The 24,073-nt window shown below is 42.5% G+C and overlaps 1 protein-coding gene and 1 long non-coding RNA gene across 2 annotated transcripts in view; both read left to right on the top strand.

The window, feature by feature from the left end:
• Positions 1-23,209, top strand: part of SLX4IP (SLX4 interacting protein) — a 94,605-nt gene extending 71,396 nt beyond the window's left edge. Inside the window, 5 exon segments of the mRNA XM_083495927.1 lie at positions 63-140; positions 4,330-4,397; positions 17,083-17,177; positions 21,113-21,193; positions 21,195-23,209. Coding sequence (XP_083352053.1) covers positions 63-140; positions 4,330-4,397; positions 17,083-17,177; positions 21,113-21,193; positions 21,195-21,294 — 422 coding nt within the window. The 3' untranslated portion in view covers positions 21,295-23,209.
• LOC310703557 overlaps positions 1-24,073 on the top strand; it is a 453,580-nt gene that overhangs the window by 296,774 nt on the left and 132,733 nt on the right. The gene's annotated exons all lie outside the window — the stretch shown is intronic.

Here is a 24,073-nt window from a genome sequence, read left to right as displayed (position 1 = left end):
GGCTTTAAACAATGAAAAAAACCTATTGAGGGCTGTCCTTGTTTTTGTTTTTTATGTTGCAGCTGGCGACTTTCACATTTCAGCCTACTTTGTCAAAAGATGGACAAATCTTCGATGTATTATGGGTCAGAAGCATGGCGGTAAGCTGTTTGTTTAACACTTTGGAGAAAGCGAGTGATGGCAGGAGAGGTTTATTTCCAGAATGGCCAGACTTGCAAATGTATTATGAGGCAGTCTGTTTGTGTTGGTTAAAAGAATGGATTACACTGGAGAATGCAGGCATCCTGAACTTAGAAGGCCATGATTTCAAATTCGGCTGGCATGCATGTCTTTGGCATGGGAAGGCAAAAATTTATAAAAGTTTTATGAACCATATTCTTAGGAAGAATCTGTATAGAGTTTGAGAGGAATATAAAAATCTGCTGGAAAGGAAAACACCTTTATGGCTATCTCCTATCAAGGCTATTACTATGAAGAGAGTTAATATCAATAGACAGTAGGCGACTTACAGGGAATTGCTGTACTTTATGGGGAGGGGGACCCAAACTGAAATCAATGGAAAATGTAAGGATCCATGTTATGGATTGGTTACAATACCATCAGTTACATGAAATGTTTAAATTAGATAGAAAAAATACATATTTTTCAGAGCAAAGCTTATAATTCAAAAAATAACTTCTACAAAACAAAGAGAATGGCCCCAATCTCAGTGGTATTCTGGAACGGGGTGGGGGTGGGATTTGGGGTGGAATGACCCCTCCCACTGCCCTCTCCCTTTCACTTGCTTGAACTAGTGATGTTTTCTCTGGTTGTGTTGACCATGTCAGGGTGAATACATGTGGCACACACATACGTATCCCCCCCACACACAATTGAATGTCACACAATCCCATGTTTATGTGTGGGGTGGAAGGAGGATGCTACCAAACAGCAGCAGCACGTGCACATGCCATTTTTTCGTGCGAGAAGAATGGAGACAACACATTGCAGCTGCCGGAAGCACAACAGCGAGCACTGATGTGCCGGTGATCCATTTCAGCCGCACCCTGAAACACAGTCTTTCAGCTGCTAGGGAAGCCCGTCTCCTGAATCAGGGCCAATATTTGCGTTAGGATCTGGCTGTCGTCCTGTCGTTCTTTACTGCTAACTAACTTCTTAATCTTTTTAAAGTTTGCTTTTAACTCGGGTCAGGGTAATTGGCTGGGCCACACACAACATTTCTGCGACTCAGCGCTTTCTTCCCCGAGTCTCCAGATTGTGAATCAGTGGAGTTTGCTCTGTGAGTCAGGCCTGTTGTCAAAGGGTGGTACAAGCCCATGCAAGGAAGGGCTGTTGCCCAGCCTGCTAGTAGAAAACCGATTCTAGGTGATGTCATTGGACCTGGTCTCTCTTCATGTTTCCCCAAGCCAAGGAGCAATAGGAGGATATGACATCAAATCTTACGCTGCCAGAAATAACATCACTCTCAGGATTTTTAAGAGTTAGTCTGAAATCCCTGCTTGAATCATGTTCGTCTTTAAATTAATGCTACATTTTTTTAAACACTGGATGTTTACTCTTATAGCAGTGCTTAGTTTTTAAAATAAATAAATGCATCAGTCTAGTTCTTCACTTTTGGGGCATGTGTGGGGGGGATAAGAATTCAACTATGTTTCAGTACAATCTTTCCTTAACATTTTGACTTCCCATCCTTACTTCCATGATGTTTCTGTTCAAATACTTTATCTACTGCAGGCATCCCCAAACTCGGCCCTCCAGATGTTTTGGGACTACAACTCCCATCATCCCTGGCCACTGGTCCTGTTAGCTAGGGATGATGGGAGTTGTAGTCCCAAAACATCTGGAGGGCCAAGTTTGGGGGTGCCTGATCTACTGCCTTAAATATAATCCTTTTTTTAATAATATGCATCCTACATGACAGGCCTTTATGATTTGCATTCCTTTGCTTATACAGTGGTACCTCGGGTTAAGTACTTAATTCGTTCTGGAGGACTGTTCTTAACCTGAAACTATTCTTAACCTGAAGCACCACTTTAGCTAATGGGGCCTGCTGCTGCTGCTGCGCTGCCAGAGCACGATTTCTGTTCTCATCCTGAACCAAAGTTCTTAACCTGAGGTAATATTTCTGGGTTAGCGGAGTCTGTAACCTGAAGCGTATGTAACCCGAGGTACCACTGTATCTCAAGTCCTGCCTGCAATTTCATTTCACTATAGTATTTTATCAGATAGTACGAAAAGGCATTCCACAGGCATTTCGTCTTTTGGCTCTCTTATTTTTGCCGTCAATTTCACCATCCCCGCATAGTCTTAATAGTTTTAGAGTCCACTCCTCTTTTGTTGAAACTTCTTCTTTCTATTTCTGTGCCTGCAAAATTCTGGCTGCGGTAGTAGTCTACATAAACAATTTAACCAACTTTTTTTGTTCAGGCTTTTTTGAGACGACTATTTTAAACATCTTCAACTCATTATGTATCATTCCCCAAAAGCCTGTGACCTTTTTGGTTTGTTTTCCAAGTCCACCACGTATGAGCAAATGGCAATTTCAGAGGTGCTGTTTCTCTCAGGACTACAGAGAGAGAGAGAGAGAGAGCGCAACTCCCCATCCCCACAGCTACTATTTGAATAACAAAAAAGGGTGTTGTTGTTGTTTAGTCGTGTCCGACTCTTCGTGACCCCATGGACCAGAGCACGCCAGGCACTCCTGTCTTCCACGGGCTATCTGAGAAAATACTATGATCAGATGAAATTCCAGGCAAGGACTTGAAATATAAGCAAAGGAATGAGAATGATAAAGGAATGCAATGTAGGATGCAGGTTATCTATAAATTAAATGATCTGGGAGCTAGGATACAACCTTGCTTAACTCCATTTGTGGCTGGTACGGATTCTGTGAGTTGCCCATTTGTACAGCAACATACTTTCAGCACATTGTTTTTATGTTGTTGTTGTTTAGTCGTTTAGTCGTGTCCAACTCTTCGTGACCCCATGGACCATAGCACGCCAGGCACTCCTGTCTTCCACTGCCTCCCACAGTTTGGTCAAACTCATGTTAGTAGCTTTGAGAACACTGTCCAACCATCTCGTCCTCTGTCATCCCCTTCTTGTGCCCTCCATCTTTCCCAGCACCAGGGTCTTTTCCAGGGAGTCTTCTCTTCCCATGAGGTGGCCAAAATATTGGAGCCTCAGCTTCAGGATCTGTCCTTCCAGTGAGCACTCAGGGCTGATTTCCTTAAGAATGGATAGGTTTGATAAAAAAGGGTACATTCATTCTATTCTCACAATGCCACAACTAACTCACGGAGTCCAGTTTCCATGCCATGTGTTATGATATGGGTTAAGAAATCATTAGGCAATTGGAGAGAAGACAAAATCCCTACAAGAGAGGTATGGCGAATCAAGCTGTTGGACTACACTGAAATGACAAAATTGACCAGGAAGCTCAGGAACCAAGAAGACAAAAACATGAATAAAGAATGGGAAACTTTTATAATTTATTTAGGAGGCCATTGTAAGCAGATGAAAACATTAGCAGGATTTTTAATCCTGGATAATACGGAGAGGTATCAAATATGGATTATGAAATAATATGCAGTTGAAAAAGTTGATAACAGGACCCATGGAGGGGATGGTGGGAAGTCTCGAGATTCAGAGAAATATCTAAATATGGATATGTATTTGGTATTATTACAACTCTACACTTGTAAAATTAAGTTTAAAAATAGTCTGAAAGTCAAAGGCAAAGCTGTGTCATTAAAACATATTTTGGTAAAAAAGAAAAAAGAAAACAGCAGATTTATGACAACATGATGGACTGACTCTACCCACATGAATATCATTAGTGTCATACTCTATCTTCTCATCTTGTGACAGAAAGAAAAAGAAAAGAAAACCTAATTCAGACTTTTTCTTTTTTTGCTTCTGTGCTGTGTGATGTGTAGATCTTTAAATCCCAATAAAACATATTCCCAAAAAGAAAAAAAAAGAAATGACTGGGCAAGGTGCAAAGAAATAGAAGTGTAATATTTTATTTTCTGTCCTCTGTGTGTGGCAAAACCTTGTGGTTTGGGGGTTTTTTTGGGGGGGGGGGTTCAGTTCTGGCAATTGACTTCAGCATATTTCCATGAGGCTTATGCAGTTTGGGTGCTCTTGTCTGTCAAGAAGAGTAAGTAATGCCATTAGCGTAGGTGCCAGTTGAAAAAAGTGCTGCGTGTTTAAAATCTTAAGGGATGAGGCAGCTTAGAGAGGGGCGTCTAAGCTTGTTGGTATATGTGTTTTTGAGGGAGCGGGGCAAAGATACACACAACATCCCTGTGCTTCCTTCTTTTGCAGAGTTGCGAGTGTTTCCTGACCGATTTGTGGTTTGTGTCACAAGACTTGACTCCAGTCCACCTCCTCAGGTCAGTGAGAGTGTGGCACCGGGACGCACTGAAGGGTATTAAGAAACAGCACATTTTGCCATGCGCTGGTTAGAAACGTGGGTGGTTTTTATATTGGCCTTTGCCATTCACAGATTCTTGGCATGTGCTGGAGATGGAAAATGTTACAAAAATACTTAGGCCAAGTAGTTTAAAACTTGGAGTCAAGAAAATGTTCTCTGGGATCACAAGCTACACACCCAAGCAGGGGAAACGATGAGAACTTCTGGGAAGCGGACCACTTCTGCAAAGCGAGGTTGTTCCTTAGGGTGCAGAATAAAGCGACTTTACAAGCTTATTTTTTTAATTACAACCTTGTTTTAAAAAATATTTTAAATGCTTTAATTTCGAGTGCTTCTGCATTCTATACCAAGCAGCAAGGGATGCTTGCAGAATTAATTATTTGCCACGTTCCAGTATGATGCAGATCTCCCACAGTAACACCCAGAGCAAAATAGAGTCATCCATTGGATTTCGCACTTCTTCCAGTTTTGTAACACTCAAAAAGATGTGGATGAGAATGCCTAGTTTACAGGGGGCAGGGTTAGACGTTCATACATTGTGAAAAATATGTATTTAAATGCTATTTTTGCATTAAAAAACAACAGTCCGCAGATGAATAGGGGGAATGGATGATCACAGGTGAAACTGACAGTGACTGATTGATTGATTGATTGATTGATTGATCCATCCATCCCCAACTTTAGCTGAAGTTAAGGTAACATCCATTTAGTAATTAGAAGTATGTTTTGTGATTCTAAAAAAACCTCAAAAGTATATGTAAAATGTGTTGGGTATATGTTGTTGTTTAGTCGTGTCCGACTCTTCATGACCCCATGGAGCAGAGCACGCCAGGCACTCCTGTCTTCCACTGCCTCCCGCAGTTTGGTCAAAATCATGTTAGTTACTTCGAGAACACTGTCGAACCATCTCGTCGTCTGTTGTCCCCTTCTCCTTGTGCCCTCCATCTTTCCCAGCATCAGGTCCCTAACCATTCTTTGTGAGCCATGTCCAAATCAAACAGAGAGGGAGTTGATTTAACACAATTTTTTAGGTTGGCTGAACAAAAATGAGTGTATACAGGTTCCACCACTTCTGACCACTGTAGGAAGCATCAGTAGGAAGCCTTGGATTCAGAGGGCAATTTCACACTTAGACCTTTCCAACACATCTTTCATGGGAGCACAGCAGAAAGGAATTTATCAAATGGGATCATGTATGTGCAACCATTTTGGAGTTGCCTCCTTATTCCAACTTCCAACTTCCATTCATTCATTCAGTGATTCTACAGCCGTTGAGAATCTGCCTCATTTTTGCACATTTCCTTGTTGGATGGTCTGCAGATGAAATGATATTTGCACATAACATTACTGGACAATCTGCTGATGAAATAATTTTGTACCGTGATTTGAAGCAGCCGGACACTGATGTCTTCTTGGCTGTGAATGAACAAATATACAGTGGTATCTCTGGTTATGAACTTAATTCGTTCTGGAGGTCCGTTTTTAACCTGAAACTGTTCTTAACCTGAGGTGCCACTTTAGCTAATGGGGCCTCCCACTGCTGCCACGCCGCTTCCACGCGATTTCTGTTCTCATCCTGAGGTAAATTTCTTAACCCAAGGTACTATTTCTGGGTTAGAGGAATCTGTAACCTGAAGTGTTTGTAACCCGAGGTGTTTGTAACCCAAGGTACCACTGTATAGACAGCTGTTTGAGGTTCTTTCAGAAGTCATTTTTGTCTCTTGTCATTTAAGATGCTTTTTAAGAGAAAGACACACCCACACAGGGAAAGAGCATAGCGCAGCTTTCATTAAAAAGCATGGGTCAGTTGGAAGGTCTCTTGAACTACCAGGATGGTGGATAGACCTCTCCCTGCCCCGCCAGATTTTTGGGATATTGCTGCTCCCAGCTTCTTAGGTGGTCTCTTATACATTGTTTAGACTGCTTTAGAATGCCCTGTGTAGGAGAAAGGTTTGATTATACATTTGTGTACATCTGAAATACGTCTGGTGTTCTATTCTTAAATACGTGGCTTAAATAATAATATTTCCCCACTGATAATGCATTATGCCGCTGATGGTGGCAAGATTCATATTAAACTGTCATCTTGCCAAATAGATGGTGCTTCCTGTTCTTGAATATATTGTTTTCTAGGGTGACTGGGGCAACCCAGCCAGATGGGCAGGCTATAAATAATAAAATTATTATTATTATTATTATTATTATTATTATTATTATTATTATTATTATTAAAAAACAAGGTGAAGCTAGCTTGAGCTCGGGGGAGAAGGGAAAGTCTAAGGACATCTTTACGCCAGTGTTTCACATCGAATGCCAACATCAAACACTGACTGAAAGCATGACAGATGAATGGTGATACCAAGATAGACTGCTATGATGTTATCCACGTTATCAGAAACAAGCATTGCCTTTTTAAAGGATGCCGTTCCTTACTACAACACCTTTAATGCAGCTTTTACATTTTCCTAGGATGGAGGCATATTGGTTTTTGATTGTTGCTTAGCAGATGCCGAGCATCTGTTTGAAACAGAGAGCTGTTGGTTCTTAGTGGTCCTGAGCTGGCCCCTGTGTGTATTCTGGGCTGACTCCTCTATTCAGGGCAGATTTGGGACCAGTATATCCATTCAGCTACCATACATCAAAGGACAAAGCTTTTTCTTGGACTGCGCCACTTCAGGTTGCAGGGCGGAAGGATATTGACAAGCTAAAAAGTGGAAATGGGGCATGCCTATAAAAGGAGGTGGTATAAAGTTATGAAAGATGGCAAATATTTTGAAATAGCTGTGCACAGAATATAGCTGAGAGGCCCTTAGGGCTAAGCAGTAAATATTTCCAGCTTTTCTGAGAGATCTGTATTTGTTCAGTGTTGAAATAATGGAGATATTTGGGAAGATGGGGAAGTCTGGATGAAACAAAGCTACTTTGAGGGCACACCCAGACTTAGGTTAGGAAATAACTTCTAAGAGAGCAATGATACCTTTTCACTCTCCATAACCATGATTAATGGTTGTCAGTACCTTCAACTGGAATAATTATCTAACAGATACATTCTGATATCACTTTTTACGGGTGGGACACCAGAAAGGGAAGTGTCTTTTAGCGTAGACCGATTTACAAAGATAAGCCGTAGATTTTGCAATATATATAAAATATATATATCACCAAGTCCCTCGGTTGTTTTTCAAAGATGCCAAGATAGTGAAGAGTGGAAAGCAATCCTCATGAAATCAGAATTCTGAGTGTTAACGCTCACTTCAAACTAAGAGCTTGTATGTTTATGTCAGCTGTAATGCTTTTATTTCCTAAAGTCTTTTTGTTGTCCCGCTTTTACCCTAGGTCTTGTAAAATTTGATGCCTATTTTGCTTTCTAAATATTTGATTACACTTTATTGCCTATTGAAAATAATGTTTTATACCTTGCTGAATTGCTAACTGTCTAGAAGGACATCCCTTCCTTCTGTCTGCAACTGTGCAAAATGCACATAAGCTTATTTGGAGTGATTTTATACAATGCGATAGAAGTGGGGGAAGTTGGTGAGGAGCTTGTTGTACTAGGAAAAAAATCATGAAAATTTGCCTTATGCCTATTGGCTTCTAACTTTTTGGAAGTCGGTGCCATGATTTCTGAAGCCTTCCTGGGAGAACACATATTAGCAGACCTGCTTCCTTTCCAACAGTGGGTAGCTGAATCTAAGCCAAAAGAAAAAATAAACAAAGGGGAAGGACACTGAAGCAGGGGCAAGGTTCATTTTCTTCAATTAAATGTGCATTTATACCAAAGTACTGATAAAAACACTATTCACCTTTGCATTCTAGTAATGCATTAATACAGTGTGCTGTTTTTGCTTTCCCTGTCAATAAAAAGTGAGCTCGCCTCTTGAACAATTTTCTTTTTCTTTATAATTTTTTTTTTTCAAATTACAGTTTTACAATCACATATCCAACATACAACATAAAGACAAAATTCCATAGAATCTACTGGACTTCCCTCCTCCCCTTTGTGGGTCCTATTGTTCATCATTTCCTCCTGCATATTTTATAATAATCCACATCTTTTAGTTCTCCATTATATCCAAAATTCACTATTAAACTACAAGTGTTATTCCCATCCTACTAATAATTTTAGCTATTTACAGTGGTTTTTAAGATAAATTATAAAAATTTCCCCATTCCTTATTAAATTTTTGGTCTTCCCGATTTCTGATTCTTCCGGTCATTTTTACCATTTCGGCATAATCCATCAACTTAATCTGCCATTCTTCTCTGGTCAGGACTTTATCTTCTTTCTATCTCTGGTCTGCACAACAATTTTCAACCTGGCATCTGTTGCAATCTTCTTCTGAAAGGAAGAAGCCAGGATGTAGACCACATGAGTAATGGCTGGGATGAAAGTGTGAGAGAGGGGATTTGTCCTGGTTAGTGATGCTCCTCTAGTCTGACCACTATTCTCATCGAGGGCAAGTTGATACTGTCAGCTGAGCCTCCCTAATCCAACTATAAATGGCAAGATCAAGGATAAGTGCTATTGACCTTTGAAGTCATCAACAGTTATTGTCCATGCTGCCATAATTAGATCAGCAAACAGCCACTTCTATTGCCATTTTGGAATTTACCCTTGTAAAATAAGGATGTTTATTTCCAGCAACCGTTTGGGATATTTGGGATATTGCAAAGGTGAGTCTGCAGAAAGTGTGCTCCGTGGAAGGGAGAATGAGCGAGAGGGATGCTTAATGCAGCCTTCGACAACCTGGTGCCCTCCACCTGTTTCAGACTGGAACTCCCAAGGCTGGCTGGAGCTGATAGGAATTGCAGCCCCAAACATCTGGCGGGCACCATGTTGACAAAGCCTGCCTTAGTCCCCCACTAGTCCTCCCGCTTCCTTCCCAAAAGGGTTGGGACTTGCAAGTGAAGGGGGAGAATTGGAAAGAAGAGGAATAAATTGTTTTAATATATTAACACATTTCTCTCCCTCGGTCAGCTCTCCCCTACCAATGCCCTGCTGCTATGTGCAGTTCATCTGTCATAAGTTAGTACTTACATGGGTGTTCCATTATTTTGATATCCAACAGAACTTTGATACAGTCGTACCTTGGTTAACAGATGACTTGTGAGTTGAATGTTTTGGCTCCCAAACGCCACAAACCCGGAAGTGAGTGTTCTGGTTTGCAAACATTCTTTAGGAACCCGAATGTCCAGTCCAGCACGGCTTCCGCGACTTCCGATTGGCTGCAGGAGCTTCCTGCAACCAATCAGAAGCTGCTCCTTGGTTTCCGGATGTTTTGGAAGTCGAACGGACTATCGGAACAGCTTCTGTTCGTCTTCCAAGGTACCACTGTATTTGGAAATCCATGTTCGTTTTCCCCTGTAGTTTTTTTACATTTCCACTTACTTTCTTCTTAAAATATTTTTATTGATTTGCATCTTTTGATTGGCTGGCAGGAGCTTCCTGCAGCCAATCAGAATCCGCTCCTTGGTTTCCGGATGTTTTGGAAGTCGAACGGACTTCCGGAACGGCTTCTGTTCAGTTTCCAAGGTACTACTGTATTTGGAAATCCATGTTCGTTTCCCCCTGTAGTTTTATTTACATTTCCACTTTCTTTCTTCTTAAAATATTTTTATTGATTTGCTTCCTCCTGTGTTTCTTTCAGCCAAATGATAAAATAAGCTTTCAAGATTCCCGAGTCAGAAATGCAAAAGTTTCGTCTTCCCTCCTCCATAACCAACGCCTTCCCATGCTTGCTTTAAAGTAGGGCAATAGAGAGGGTTCCGCAGATATAACAGCATTGTTAAAGCATTAAACAACCAGAAAGAAGTAAAACTCCAAAGACCGTCTTGGCTTCAGTTTCCTTTGCATGTTATTAAGCGAATGTTGTCTTGACTATAAAACCACTGACCTTTCCCCGCCTTTGTGTTATCGCTGAACAATAGATCCATTCTCTGCAAATATTCCCTCTGAATCCACCGTCGATAGTCACATGACATAATGTGCAATCGGAAGCAATTCATGCCTCAATTAACATCTTAGCCTTGGAGTAACAGTATTAAGCATATGTCTTCAAGCAGTAGCTGTTTGCATGTGGCCACCAATTCTCTTTTGTAAGGCAGCACAAGAAATGTTCTGTATTCAACAGTAAAAATCCAATCAGGTAAAGAGTACCTAGCTGTTAAACCAGCTTGTTTTTGGCAAACTGAAAACTTTCTTTTGTTTTTTAGTACCCCTGCACATTTTTTTTTAAATAATGCACATAGGGGAGTTTAAGAGAACCATGATTCTATTCTTCACCTCCTACCCTCCTCTCCTTTTCCTTTAAAATATGGCTAATGTACCTTCCAGTCAGTGATGAACCTAGACTGCATCTTAAAAAGCAGAGACATCACCTTGCCGACAAAGGTCCGTATTGTTATGCTTTTCCCGGTAGTGATGTATGGAAGTGAGAACTGGACCGTAAAGAAGGCTGATCGCCAAAGAATTGATGCTTTTGAATTATGGTGCTGGAGGAGACTCTTGAGAGTCCAATGGACTGCAAGAAGATCAAACCTATCCATTCTGAAGGAAATCAGCCCTGAGTGCTCACTGGAAGGACAGATCCTGAAGCTGAGGCTCCAATGCTTTGGCCAACTCATGAGAAGAGAAGACTCCCTGGAAAAGACCCTGATGCTGGGAAAGATTGAGGGCACAAGGAGAAGGGACAACAGAGGATGAGATGGTTGGACAGTGTTCTTGAAGCTACAAACATGAGTTTGACCAAACTGCGGGAGGCAGTGGAAGACAGGAGTGCCTGGCGTGCTCTGGTCCATGGGGTCACGAAGAGTTGGACATGACTAAATGACTAAACAACAACATATTCCAGTACCCAGAAGTGAAGGGCTTAGTTCCAAAGGAAGGCACCAGAAACTGAGACGTTCTTAGAAAGGTGATATGCAAAGTAGTCAGGGAGCAGCCCCTTCCTTTCCCCAAAAGCGTTACAAAGAGGGCACCAACCTGGCTAGCCCTCAGGTGAGTGCAAGGAGCTGGAATTGACACAGGGCCTTTCCCAGGTCTTGAAAATAGTCGTTTTCAGTTTCCTTGTGAATTCCTTCTTGGAAGGCCAAGTATTTGTGCTAGAGCTCAAAATGGTGCAGTCTTGGGGAAGCAGGAGTCAGCAACAGGGGCGAAGAACAACAAAATGAGTCGTGGCATCTTGAAAGCTCCTTGACTATGGCGCAAGCTTTTGACAGATACAATCCTCTACTTCCACAAGATGCATTACCAGGAAACTAGGAGGGATCCATTTAGTTACCGTAGATTACAATGGTTGATCAATCTCATTTCTATGATTCCCCCCCAAAAAACATATTATTTTATTTATGTTTTTCAGTTTTATACGTTTCAATAATTTTACAATCACCTTAACATTTCAAAACTCAACTTCCTTCCCCCTCTTTCTGCGGTTCCTTAAATTTTTATTATTATTATTTTCTGCATATTCCAAATAACTCAATTTAGTCATTTATTCATCTACTTTAAATATATGCTCTTATAAAACTGCAGGTTTTTACAATAACCCTGCCAACTTTCTTACCTGTTTACAGTTTATTTGTAAAGATTCAATAAACCGTTCTTTTATTTAAAAGTTTGTGATCTTGCTTTCTTATTTTTCTGGCAAGTTTCGCCATTTCTGCATATTCCATAAGTTTTTGTATCCATCCTTCCTTTGCTGGGACTTCTGCTTCTTTTCATTTTGGGGCAAGTAGCATTCTTGCCGCTGTAGTCGCATACATGAATAAATTTCTATACAGTTTGGGTAGTTCTATCCCTATAATTCCCAAATAATGTCCCTATAATGCCCTGTGTTATTATTCATCATTCATATTCTTATCAGCACCAGAATGAGATCATAAAGGCCAATCTCTCTCCTTCAGGTGGACAACATCAGCACGAGGACACAAGGAGAAGTCTCTCTCCTTCATTGGCCACTATCAACATGAGGTCACAATGGCTAGTCTCTCTCTCTCTCTCCTTCAGGGAGGCAGCATCCTCATGAGGTCACAATGGCCAGGAGAGGGTCAGAAAAAACCAGATCACAGCAAGCTGTGTGTACAGATGGTAGATGCAAGTATAGCCTGGCGCCCCAGATTCAATGGTGAGCCTTCATAGTCCAGTAGCTGTTGCAGGTTGAGGGCAGAGTAGAGAGAAGAGATGGACTAGTCAGCAACTGATGGGTAAAGCAGCAGTAGAACAACCAAGAGGAGACTACAGTGGTACCTCGGGTTACAGATGCTTTAGGTTACAGATGCTTCAGGTTACAGACTCCGCTAACCCAGAAATAGTACTTCAGGTTAAAAAATTGCTTCAGGATGAGAACAGAAATCACGCGGCGGTGGCGTGGTGGCAGCGGGAGGCCCCATTAGCTTAAGTGGTGCTTCAGGTTAAGAACAGTTTCAGGTTAAGAACAGACCTCCAGAACGAATTAAGTTCTTAACCCGAGGTACCACTGTACAGAAGAAGAGAGGAAGGATAGGAGGAAGTAGCCAGCACTGGGAGAGGAAGAGAGAAAGTAATTTGGACAGGAGTAGCAATGCTCACCTGATTTCTTATTCATCTGGTAAGTTTTGCCATTTCTGCATATTTCGTAAGTTTTTGTATCCATCCTTCCTTTGCTGGGACTTCTGTTTCTTTCCATTTGGGGGCAAGTAGCATTCTTGCCACTGTAGTCGCATACATGAATAAATTTCTATACAGTTTGGTTAGTTATGTCCCTATAATTTTTCTGTGAATTTCTCAAAGGCTTCCAAGCTGGTGGCCACATCTTGTGGCAGTGAATTCCATAAGTTAATTCTGTCCTGTGGGGAGAGGTCCTTCCTTTTGTCTGTCTTGAATATTCTGCCAATCAGTTTTAGCAGGTGTCCCCAAACTCTAGTACTATGGGTGGTGATTTAAGACCTATCGTGTCCCTATTTTCCAGCTACCATCCTGGATTTACAGAAGCCATCCCAGAATGCCCTGCATTTCCTTAGGACATCCATATTTTCATTGCTTAAATGTTGCAGCCAATGAAATAACTATACAACCTTTAGAAGACATCTGAAGACAGCTCTGCATAGGGAAGTTTTTAATGTTTTATTATGTTTTTATATATGTTGGAAGCTACCCAGAGTGGCTGGGGCAGGGTATAAATTTAATAATAATAATAATAATAATAATAATAATAATAATAATAATAATAGGGACACGGGTGGCGCTGTGGGTTAAACCACAGAGCCTAGGACTTGCCGATCAGAAGGTCAGCGGTTCAAATCCCCGTGACGGGTGAGCTCCCGTTGCTCGGTCCCTGCTCCTGCCAACCTAGCAGCTCGAAAGCACACCAGTGCAAGTAGATAAATAGGTATCGCTCCGGTGGGAAGGTAAGCGGCATTTCTGTGCGCTGCTCTGGTTTGCCAGAAGCGGCTTAGTCATGCTGGCCACATGACCAGAAGCTGTATGCCAGCTCCCTTGGCCAGTAAAGTGAGATGAGCGCAGCAACCCCAGAGTCGGTCACAACTGGACCTAATGGTCAGGGGTCCCTTTACCTTTACCTGATAATAATAATGGAATAGGATGTCCGTATTTTCACTGAGGAAATTATTTTTCTTCTGTGAAGAATGTGCCCCAGTTCCATTGATTATTTGTTCGTCCTTTTCTGCGTCTTCTTTTCACTCTCGCGGTAACACTTTATTATTATTATTATTATTATTATTATTATTATTATTATTCATTTTTAAATTAAATTTTCTGCTTTACAATTTAAAATACTCATACAAACCTCTGCAGTCATTCTTTCTGCCTGTTATATTTTTCTTTATTTTACTTACTTAAAAAAAAATTCGGATTCCCAGACAGGATGAGAACAGATTTAATCTTCCCTTTTTCATTCAGAAGCCTTGGCATTCCCACAGGAAATAAACAACAGAATTCTCAAAACAGGCTCCTCATTCCTCCTCGCCTGCCAGTCCCCCATCCCCCATCTCAGCAACTAATTATTAAAGCAGGTATCACCATTAATACTTAAGATATATGAAGTGTCCACTTTTTGTTCCATATATATATATATATATATATATATATATATATATATATATATGGTGCTATTCCAGCCTCAGGCAACTTAACATTCCTCCTAAAAGCAGGAGGCTCTCTGGTTCCCACAGAGTCGTTCAAAGAATGACTCATATTCCTTATGTTAATTGTTCAGTTCTCAAAATATAGCACTTACAGGGTGTGGCTCTGAGGGGAAAATCTACTATACTTACTGGGCATGTTGAGAAGTGTTTCACATATACATCATTTTTCCCTTGTTATTTTTCAAAGCTTTAACCCTTTTCGGCTCCCTCTATGGACAAATACTATAAAGCAAACTAAAAGTCAAAGAGTGCAATCTTTTCCACTCAGCAACACTTTCCTCACAGCTAAACTGCAAAGTGGATTTAGGCCACAAGTTAAACGGCATGCATGAATTTGGCCTTGCAAGACTCTTCTTCATGTCATCAAGGCACAACGTTATGTGACATGGGAGAAGTGTGGCACTTTTTGCTTCAATGATGCTCTGAGGACCGAGGCCTCCAATTTTTGATTGGATAGGCGAGAAGGCAAATGGAAGCCACACCTTTTCGCCTTGGCTAGATGGTCCAATTTCAAGTATTCAGAAGGGTTGCAGTGAGAAGCGTGACTTTTACAGGAGCAGTGTGTGGGGGATACATAAATAAAATTTCTCATTCTGTTCATATATAGGTTTTAATAATGAAGAGAACAATCAGCGTTCTGTGTGCATGTACGAATGTATATATTTATTAAGGTCACTTTGTTGTTGTTTAGTCGTTTAGCTGTGTCCGACTCTTCGTGACTCCATGGACCAGAGCACGCCAGGCACTCCTGTCTTCCACTGCCTCCCACAGTTTGGTCAAACTCATGCTGGTAGCTTCGAGAACACTGTCCAACCATCTCGTCCTCTGTCGTCCCCTTCTCCTTGTGCCCTCCATCTTTCCCAACATCAGGGTCTTTTCCAGGTAGTCTTCTCTTCTCATGAGGTGACCAAAGTATTGGAGCCTCAGCATCAGGATCTGTCCTTCCAGTGAGCACTCGGGGCTGATAGGTTTGATCTTCTTGCAGTCCATGGGACTTTCAAGAGTCTCCTCCAGCACCATAATTCAAAAGCATAATTCAAAATTAAAGTCACTAGCAAAGCTGAATATGATGGATGGATAGACAGAGTTTTGCAAGTCTCTGTATCCCATGTAGTTAATATGGGAGATCATAGGAATCCTTCAGAGAATAACGGAATAGACACGGCTCCATTAACTCTTCAATAACAAGTGGCAAAGCAAGCTGCTATTGTCTGCTACACATACTCCTGGCATCTGTCACAGTTCAAACCACAGAGACATCAAATATTTGCCAGCAATTTCTTCAGATGGCTTGGAATCCAGCTCATTGGCCTTGTTTGTTTGGCCTTGAGTTCAGTGGCTCAAAAATGTGTAGCAGGAGATTATTGCAGGAAAGATTGCCCTTGGCTTAGTGCAAATTGGTATCCCTTTTTTTCTGGAGATGTGGAAGAGGTAATAAAGAATACATGTATAAACGTGGGGGGAAATGAGTAAAACGAGTAAGCTGGCAAAAATGTATAAATCTAAATCAAATAAGTGTTAGAAATGTAAATAGAAAGAAGGTTCTTTTTATCATATGTGGTGGTCTTGTAGTAAGGTTAAGGCTTACTGGGATATGATATATAATGAAATGAAAAGGATGTTTCAAATAACCTTTGTAAAAAACAAACAAACCAGAAGCTTTTCTTTGGGGAATTATAAGGACAGATCTACCATCTGCACACAGCCTGCTGTGATCTGGTTTTTTCTGACCCTCTCCTGGCCATTGTGACCTCATGAGGATGCTGCCTCCCTGAAGGAGAGAGAGAGAGAGAGAGACTGGCCATTGTGATCTCATGTTGATAGTGACCAATGAAGGAGAGAGACTGCTCATTGTGTCCTCGTGCTGATGTTGTTCACCTGAAAGAGAGAGATTGGCCTTTATGATCTCATTCTGCTGCTGATAATATAATGAATGATGAATAATAATACAGGGCATTATGGGAACATTATTTGGGAATTATAGGAATAGAACTACCCAAACTGTATAGAAATTTATTCATGTATGCAACTACAGCAGCAAGAATGTTACTTGCCCAAAAATGGAAAGAAGCAGAAGTCCCAGCAACGGAAGAATGGATACAAAAACTTATGGAATATGCAGAAATGGTGAAACTTACTGGAAGAATGAGAAATTTCTCATTCTGTGATAATTCCCCCCCCCCAAAAAAAGTATGGAAATCGTTTGTTGACTATTTACAGATAAACAGATAAGAGCATTGGCAGGATTATTGCAATAACCTGCAGTTTCAGAAGAGTATATATTTAAAGAAGATGAATAAATGAGCAAAATAAGTTAATTTGGATATGCAGAAGATACTAAAAAGAAATTTAAAGAACCACAGAAAGAGAGAGAAGGAAATCAAGTTCTGAAATGTCAAAATGATTGTAAAATCAGTAAAACGTATAAAGAATACATGTATACTGTAACGTTTTGAAAAAGTGGTGCTTTTCGTTTGAAAGCTTTGCATTACCTTTTGGATTAGGAAGAGACCCTTCCTCCTGGGACATCTGAATATTTCGGAGAATCTGCGGCAACTTCCCTGACTCAGCAGGAAAAGCAAGAGGCCCTGAAAAAGATGTGAGTGCTCTCCCCTCCTCTCTCTCACACCACATACAGGTTTAAGATGGGAATACGAAACCTGATGGTGACAAGGCTGCAGCACAGTCCCCAAAGTCCCCACATCATTCATGCATATGCATGGTTTTTAATAAAAGCAACCTCCTAGAAATAAACAGCAAAGACCAACAACTGGAACCCACACAGGGTGGGTGGGAAGGGACTGTTTCATTCGTACCCTTCCAACTTTCTCTCACAGTTAATTGATCATGGGGAGAGTTGGGTCTTAGGTGGTCAGGGTGGCGGTCCAGTCACCAGTCTAGCTGCCACATTCTGGATTAGTTGTAGTTTCCGGGTCACCTTCAAAGGTAGCCCCAGGTAGAGCACATTGCAGTCGTCTAAGCAGGAGATAACGAGGGCATGCACCCAGGGCTGTCTTAAGCATATGCAGAGCTGGGGTGCAAAGATCCGCACAGTGCCCCCCCCCCGGTTGCCCAGTCCCAGGCGCGCAGGAGGGTGTATCCAGCTGGCCGCCTCAGCGTCTCGCTGGCTCGGTCACCCCCGAACCCACAGAAGAAGAGCCCGCCGTGGCACTCCGAACGACGGACGGGCTCTTCCCCAAACTCAACGCTCGGGCCCCGGACTCTCAGCCTGGTGCCCCTGAGAGCCCAGTGCCCAGGTGCCCTGCACCTATGGGTAAGACGGGCCTGCATGCACCCCTCTGGCGAGACAGTCTGTGGGCAGGTAGGGTCTCAGCCTGCATACCAGATGGAGCTGGTAGACAGCTGCCCTGGGTTACAGAATTGACCTATAGCATTTGATGCTTCTTTCTGCTGCCAGGTATATGGGAGCAGTCCTTGGCCCACGTCATGTTTTGGGGTGCAATAAGAGGTATTCTACCCCCTTGCTGTTTTTTCTTTCTTTCTGGAAATGGATATGCTTCCTAGCCCATCTGACAGAGCCATCTGTCTAACATGTAGCAATACATATGATGCATTTATTCAGAATTCAAAGTAGAAATTCATTTTGCAACAGGCCAAAATGAAACCACGTGTCCAAATGAATTGGGCGGGCAGGGCAAAGGTGCTTGTTCCCCTTCGTAAGTTACCAGTTGGCTGCTCAATGTTCCTTTGATCCTTGCATTCCCAGAGCTTGCACTGCTTGGGAATTGAATCAGTTCCCAAGGTATAGAATAAAATTTGGGTCCTTTCTCTGCTCGTTTGGAAAGCAGCTGAGGGTCCTTTATGCTTAAGTAATCACTGGGCCAAGGAACATTCCTTTTCTCCTCCGTGCTCTTTACGCCAACCGCAAATATTAGTGTTAGTTGAACTTCAGCCTTCATTATGCTGTGGCCTTTGCACAGAGGACTTACCCCCCACTTTAACTTAGCCTTAAAGCTGAGATTTCCTGACAAAATCCAAGACACTGCCCTCTTCGTTCTGCCTGCGGTTAACAGCCTAGCCTGTTTAAAGTTCATCTGTGCCAGTGGCATGTGCTAGGGAAAGGCATTTGATAGCATGTTGTCTGGGCTTTTCATCTTCCTCCTTTTGTCTCCTGGAAGATCACCCAGCTCCTTAACTACGTGTTTCCCCAGATAGCCGGGGAACGACTATAGCCATGGGCACATCAGTCTGGAGAAGCGAGGACGTGGGTGGGATGCAGGAAGCCACATGTAGGTCACTTTGAGGCAGTGGTGTAACAGTGTTTGCTGGTGCCCGGGGCATGCATGGAGCACAGAGGGCAAATGGAGCCCGCCGTGCCAGCCCAGCCCTTGCCACCACAGCCAGGTGGGGCCACGCTGCACTGCCTGGCCAGCCGGTGTGGCTCTTGGGGGGCGAACTCCCCCCCCAACGCCTGCAGAGAGGAGGGTCAGGCTGGGGTTGCCCCATGCCTGCCTCCCTCTGTCTGAGCTCGTTCACCATCTGAGTGACGAGTGAGCGAGCGCTGGCTGAGTGGTCATTCAGCAAGAGGGCCAGGGATGCGGTGGCAAGGCCAGGCCGGGCTCCAGGGCCCAAAGACCCCGGTGTCAGGCAGAGTGGGACTTTTTCAAAAGGTTTTGCTCCACACAACAGTAGGGATACATCTGACAATGAAGAGAATATGGCCAGCAGGGAAGTAGAATGGAAATCCAGTTGATTCTCAGTTTCTTGGCTTCAAGTTTGTTTGTTTCCAGAAGGCTGACTAAGTAGTTTATGGGCTGCCCATCCTCATCTGTTCAATTGGAGGCAGCAGGTCCCTGGATGTAAAGGAATGCATATGTGGATCTACCTCCATTGGAATGTATCAGCCAACCCATAGGGGCACATGAATTCAGCGTGGGAATCACAACACTTCCATACATCTGCTAAATGTTTATTTGAAAGATTTTCAACCTGGTCCAAAAATCAACAAGGCGATTTATGATCACCTAAAAATCAACAAGGCGATTTATGATCACCTAAAAATCAACAAGGCGATTTATGATCACCTAAAATGCATATCAAAAGGGACACAGGTGGCGCTGTGGGTTAAACCACAGAGCCTAGGACTTGCTGATCAGAAGGTCGGCGGTTCGAATCCCCGCGATGGAGTGAGCTCCCGTTGCTTGGTCCCTGCTCCTGCCAACATAGCAGTTTGAAAGCATGTCAAAGTGCAAGTAGATAAATAGATACCGCTCCGGCGGGAAGGTAAACAGCGTTTCCGTGTGCTGCTCTGGTTCGCCAGAAGCGGCTTAGTCATGCTGGCCACATGACCCGGAAGCTGTACACCGACTCCCTTGGCCAATAAAGTGAGATGAACGCCGCAACCCCAGAGTCGGTCACGACTGGACCTAATGGTCGGGGATCACTTTACCTTTACCTTTAAAATGCATATCAATGTAAAACCAAGGCAGAGAAAAGAGAAACATGCATGGTATTTAAATTAAGGATGCACACCAGCATAACAGAAAATCTAAAATGGGTAAGCATTGGCACAAACCTCAAGTAATGTGGCGAGTTGTGAAAATATGGAGGTTTGGTCATCAAATTTTATGGTTTGTTGCCTTCCATCCCCCAATTTTTCAGGTTCTCCCTCTCTGGAATCCATAAATGAAATGGACCAGTCCCTAGGACTGCCAGAACCATCCCTCTCACCTGTTCTTGGCCCCAATCTTACCTGGCTATAGTAGCTCATAGAAGGGCTTCCATAGTCTAGGAAAGCGCTGCAAAGATATGCAACAGCCAGTATCAAGTCTGCAAGGAAACATGGGAAATGTATTTCCCAAACAACATTCTTCAATCTAGGATTACCAACGTCCTGCCCTCTAGATGTTGTAGACTACATCTCCCTTTGGCCATACTGGCACTGAAGGGAGTTGGAGTCTAAAACATCTGGAAGATGTTTTGGCTACCCATGCTCTGTTGCCGTGAGCATCCAGAAGATGTTCGTCACCGTCATTCCCTCAGAATCGTTTTCCACTGTGGACTGGGAAGAGAGGGTTCTCTCTAATGTTAAATCACAGGACTGAGAATGGTGTGCTATGTTCATCTGCTATAATCTGGCGTCCACTGTGTTTATGAAAACGGCATACAATTTGTGCAAGCCGAAAAGTCTAGAATCCCTCTCTGGGCGCATAGGTCTTTATATCTTTTTTTAATTTATTTTCCTGAAAACATTGTCTTTCAGTTGGGAAGGATGAGAAGACAACATGCATTGTGGGTTGTAACATCTGGATAAAATTCCGCCCTGTCCTGTGGATTTGGACCTGAAGCCCTGCACAACTCATTCTTTCGTAAATCCAATTCCCCCATTGCAGACGGCGGCTGCTTGATCCTACCCATACTGGGCAAGCCGTAGATGTTTGCCAAGACAATAAGCAGGCTTGTCATTGACAAAAGCCGATCCTCCCGTAGCCTCCCTGAATTCGTAGAAAGAGCAAAGCTGTTGTGAGCTACGCATTATTAAAGAAAAATATCTCTTTTTAAAATTATTATTAGAGTGAAGAGGACCAAAACAAAGAAAGCTGACGAGAGCAAGCGGCCCAGCAAGGACACCGTGAAAGTGTATCTTGGCTCTCTGCACTCAGACAGGGAGTAGGAAGAATGCATCTCAAGCTCCTTCCGATGCTCAGCCCGAAGCAAAAAACGTAGGCGTGGAGCTCGACCAAAGGATTGCATAAATACAGCTGAGAGCAGCTTGGGGCTTCCTGTTTCAGAATGGGACAAGTGATGTGAATTGGAGACAGCCGAGCCGTGCAGCCGGCCAGCAAAAACTACATTTTGCGGCGTGGTTAGACAGGGCTTCGACGCAGGAACCCTCGGCGGTGCTGTGAGTCAGCAGCCCTGCCACATCCAAACCAAAGTCAAAGGGTGACTGAAACGACTGCTGTCCTGTCCTGCAGGAGCAATAAGGTTGTCTCCGAGGCAGGATCACTCTGTTCCCAGACTTGCAGTCGTGCTGGTTGTCCGGGGACATCTTTCAGAGAAGTTCCCCCCTCCCCACCCCCAAATCCCACATTGTTTTTTCTACACGAGGCTTTGGCAGGAACCAAGTCTGATGGAGACTTGCTTACTCGAAGAAAAAGCCTTCCTGAGAGACTTGTTTTTATGAGAAATACGACGGCCCCGCCATGCAGACAAACCAAAACCAACTGCAGTCACCAAAGAATAACCCTTAACACTTAACCCCTCATATGCCAAGTTTGCAGAGAGACTCATTCAAAGTGTGTGTGTGTGTTTTGGCTGGGAATTGCGGGGGTTGGGGGAAAGGCCATCCTAAAAGCAAGCCACAGAAAAATACAGTTCCCCAAATTTAAAGCTATCATGATTCTGTCTTCTGCCAGGGCCATAGTTAAGATATATTGGCTTCTTGGGGGGCTTGCTAAGTACCTGCAAGTATCATCTAAATGGGCATTTCTACTGAACTTTCTTAAGGTTCCAGATCCTTGACATCACTGAAATGTAACAAGAAACAAGTTCCATATAGCATTGTATTCTACACCTGGTAGTGATCTACAACAGGTAATTGGAGAAGTGAGTTTTGATCTGTTTTTGGCTTCCCTCAAAGACCCTTCTTCATTTTGTCATGAATCCATTATGGGCCTTTATCTGCTGCAGTTGTTTACAGCCTAATTGTCGTCATTTACTTCCATGGGAATCAAACTGGGATTTAGGTTCTTTTGCCCCTATTTCTCTCGGTCTTATTCCTGTTTTTTTGTATAGCTTTTAATATGCAGAAGCCATTTAGAAGAAATAGAGTGTGCTGGATGGAATATATTTTCCCAACCAGCAGGTTGGGAAGAGAGAGAGAGGCAGAAAGGATAAGATTAAGCCCACCCCTGTACCTCGAATCCACTTAAATTTGTTTGGAGCTAAACCTCTATTATTGGATTATTATGAGATTTACTATTCACTTGACTCACTTTTCTTTCTCCGTTGCAATAAATGTTTACGAGGACATTAAAACTGCATCAGAATTGCTTTAAGGAGGCTTGAGATCTAAGAGCTCGCAAAACTCGGCAGTGCAATTGATCAGGGAGATAATACACCCATTTTCTTTACTTCTCTGATGCACGTTTGCCCCCATTTTTATGCTTGAGAAAACTGCTGAAAGGGTCTGATCGGTCCAAGATCATCTAGTAAAGTTTCGTGGAAAGTGGAGATTCAAACTGCTGTGATATTACACCCATGTCACTGCCCTTGTGCAGTGATTGGTGTACTCAGCTGTTTCCAGTGTTGGTTGGGGGGGCTGCATGAAAAGTGGCAGACGACTGCTTGTATGCAAGCTAGGCAGTCGCTTCATTCCACAATTTGTTTTAAATTCTTTTTAATATATAATTTTTATTACATTTTCTGTTTTACAATTTAGAATACTCATTTTTGACCAACCTTAAGATATCAATGCCTTCCCTTCTTCTCCTTCCATGGTTCATTTTCATAACATAAATCCCTGTGTGTTTTATATAAAACAAACCATTCAGTATTCCAGTATTACATCCATCAAAACTGTTGAATTTATCTTAATGAAGCCAACGTTTTCAAGTGTACACAATTTGCCCCCATATATTCAATAAACGTTTTCCAGTCTTCTTTAAACGTATGTTCTTCTTGTTCTCTTATTCTATATGTTAGGTCCGCAAGTTGCGCATATTTGAGTCAGGTTTCCTCAACTCGGCCCTCCAGATGTTTTTGGCCTACAACTCCCATGATCCCTAGCTAGCAGGACCAGTGATCAGGGATGATGGGAATTGTAGTCTCAAAACATCTGGAGGGCTGAGGTTGAGGAAGCCTGGTTTAAGTTGTTGTTCTTCTTTAGTTGGAATCTCGCTCATTTTCCATTTTGGGGCTAACAAAACACGGGCCGCAGTAGTGGCTTACATAAACAACCTTTTTTGACACCTGGGAATTTCCATCTGAATTATCCCCAACAGAAAGGAGTCTGATTTTTTTCAAAAAGTGCTTTTAAACTTTTTTTTTCAATTCATTATAAATTATTTCCCAATACTCTTACCCTTTTACAGATCCACCACATATGAAAGAACATACCCTCAACCTCATTGCATCTCCAATACTTATCTGATTCAGTATTATACATCTTAGAAAGCCTATTCGAAGTTAGGTACCATTTGTAAATAATTTTCAGGTACTTTTCCTTCAAGGAATAACATGCTGTTTTCTTTTTTCTACCTTTTGTGTCTTGCCCCTTGGGGCAAAGAGCTGTTTCAGAAAGTGATTTCAGCTGAGAAAAACAGCTCAGAGGACAGGATAAAAAAAAAACCCTCCCCTTTTGCCAGCATTGCGATCCTGATCAGAAAATGTTCCGTTTAAGAAACCTCATTGGATCTCTCAATGGCTAGCTCGCCTTGTTTGGCTCTAAATTACAACAGTAATCTTATTTTATTTTTCAAAAAGTTAAGTAGGCATGCAGTGACTTGCACGTAGGAAATCACCTTGTTCTTT

Source organism: Podarcis liolepis (assembly GCF_965112155.1).
Source record: "Podarcis liolepis genome assembly, chromosome: 3".
Taxonomy (NCBI): domain Eukaryota; kingdom Metazoa; phylum Chordata; class Lepidosauria; order Squamata; family Lacertidae; genus Podarcis; species Podarcis liolepis.
The sequence above is the reverse complement of the archived record's forward strand: the minus strand, read 5'-3'. Positions and strand labels throughout refer to the sequence as shown.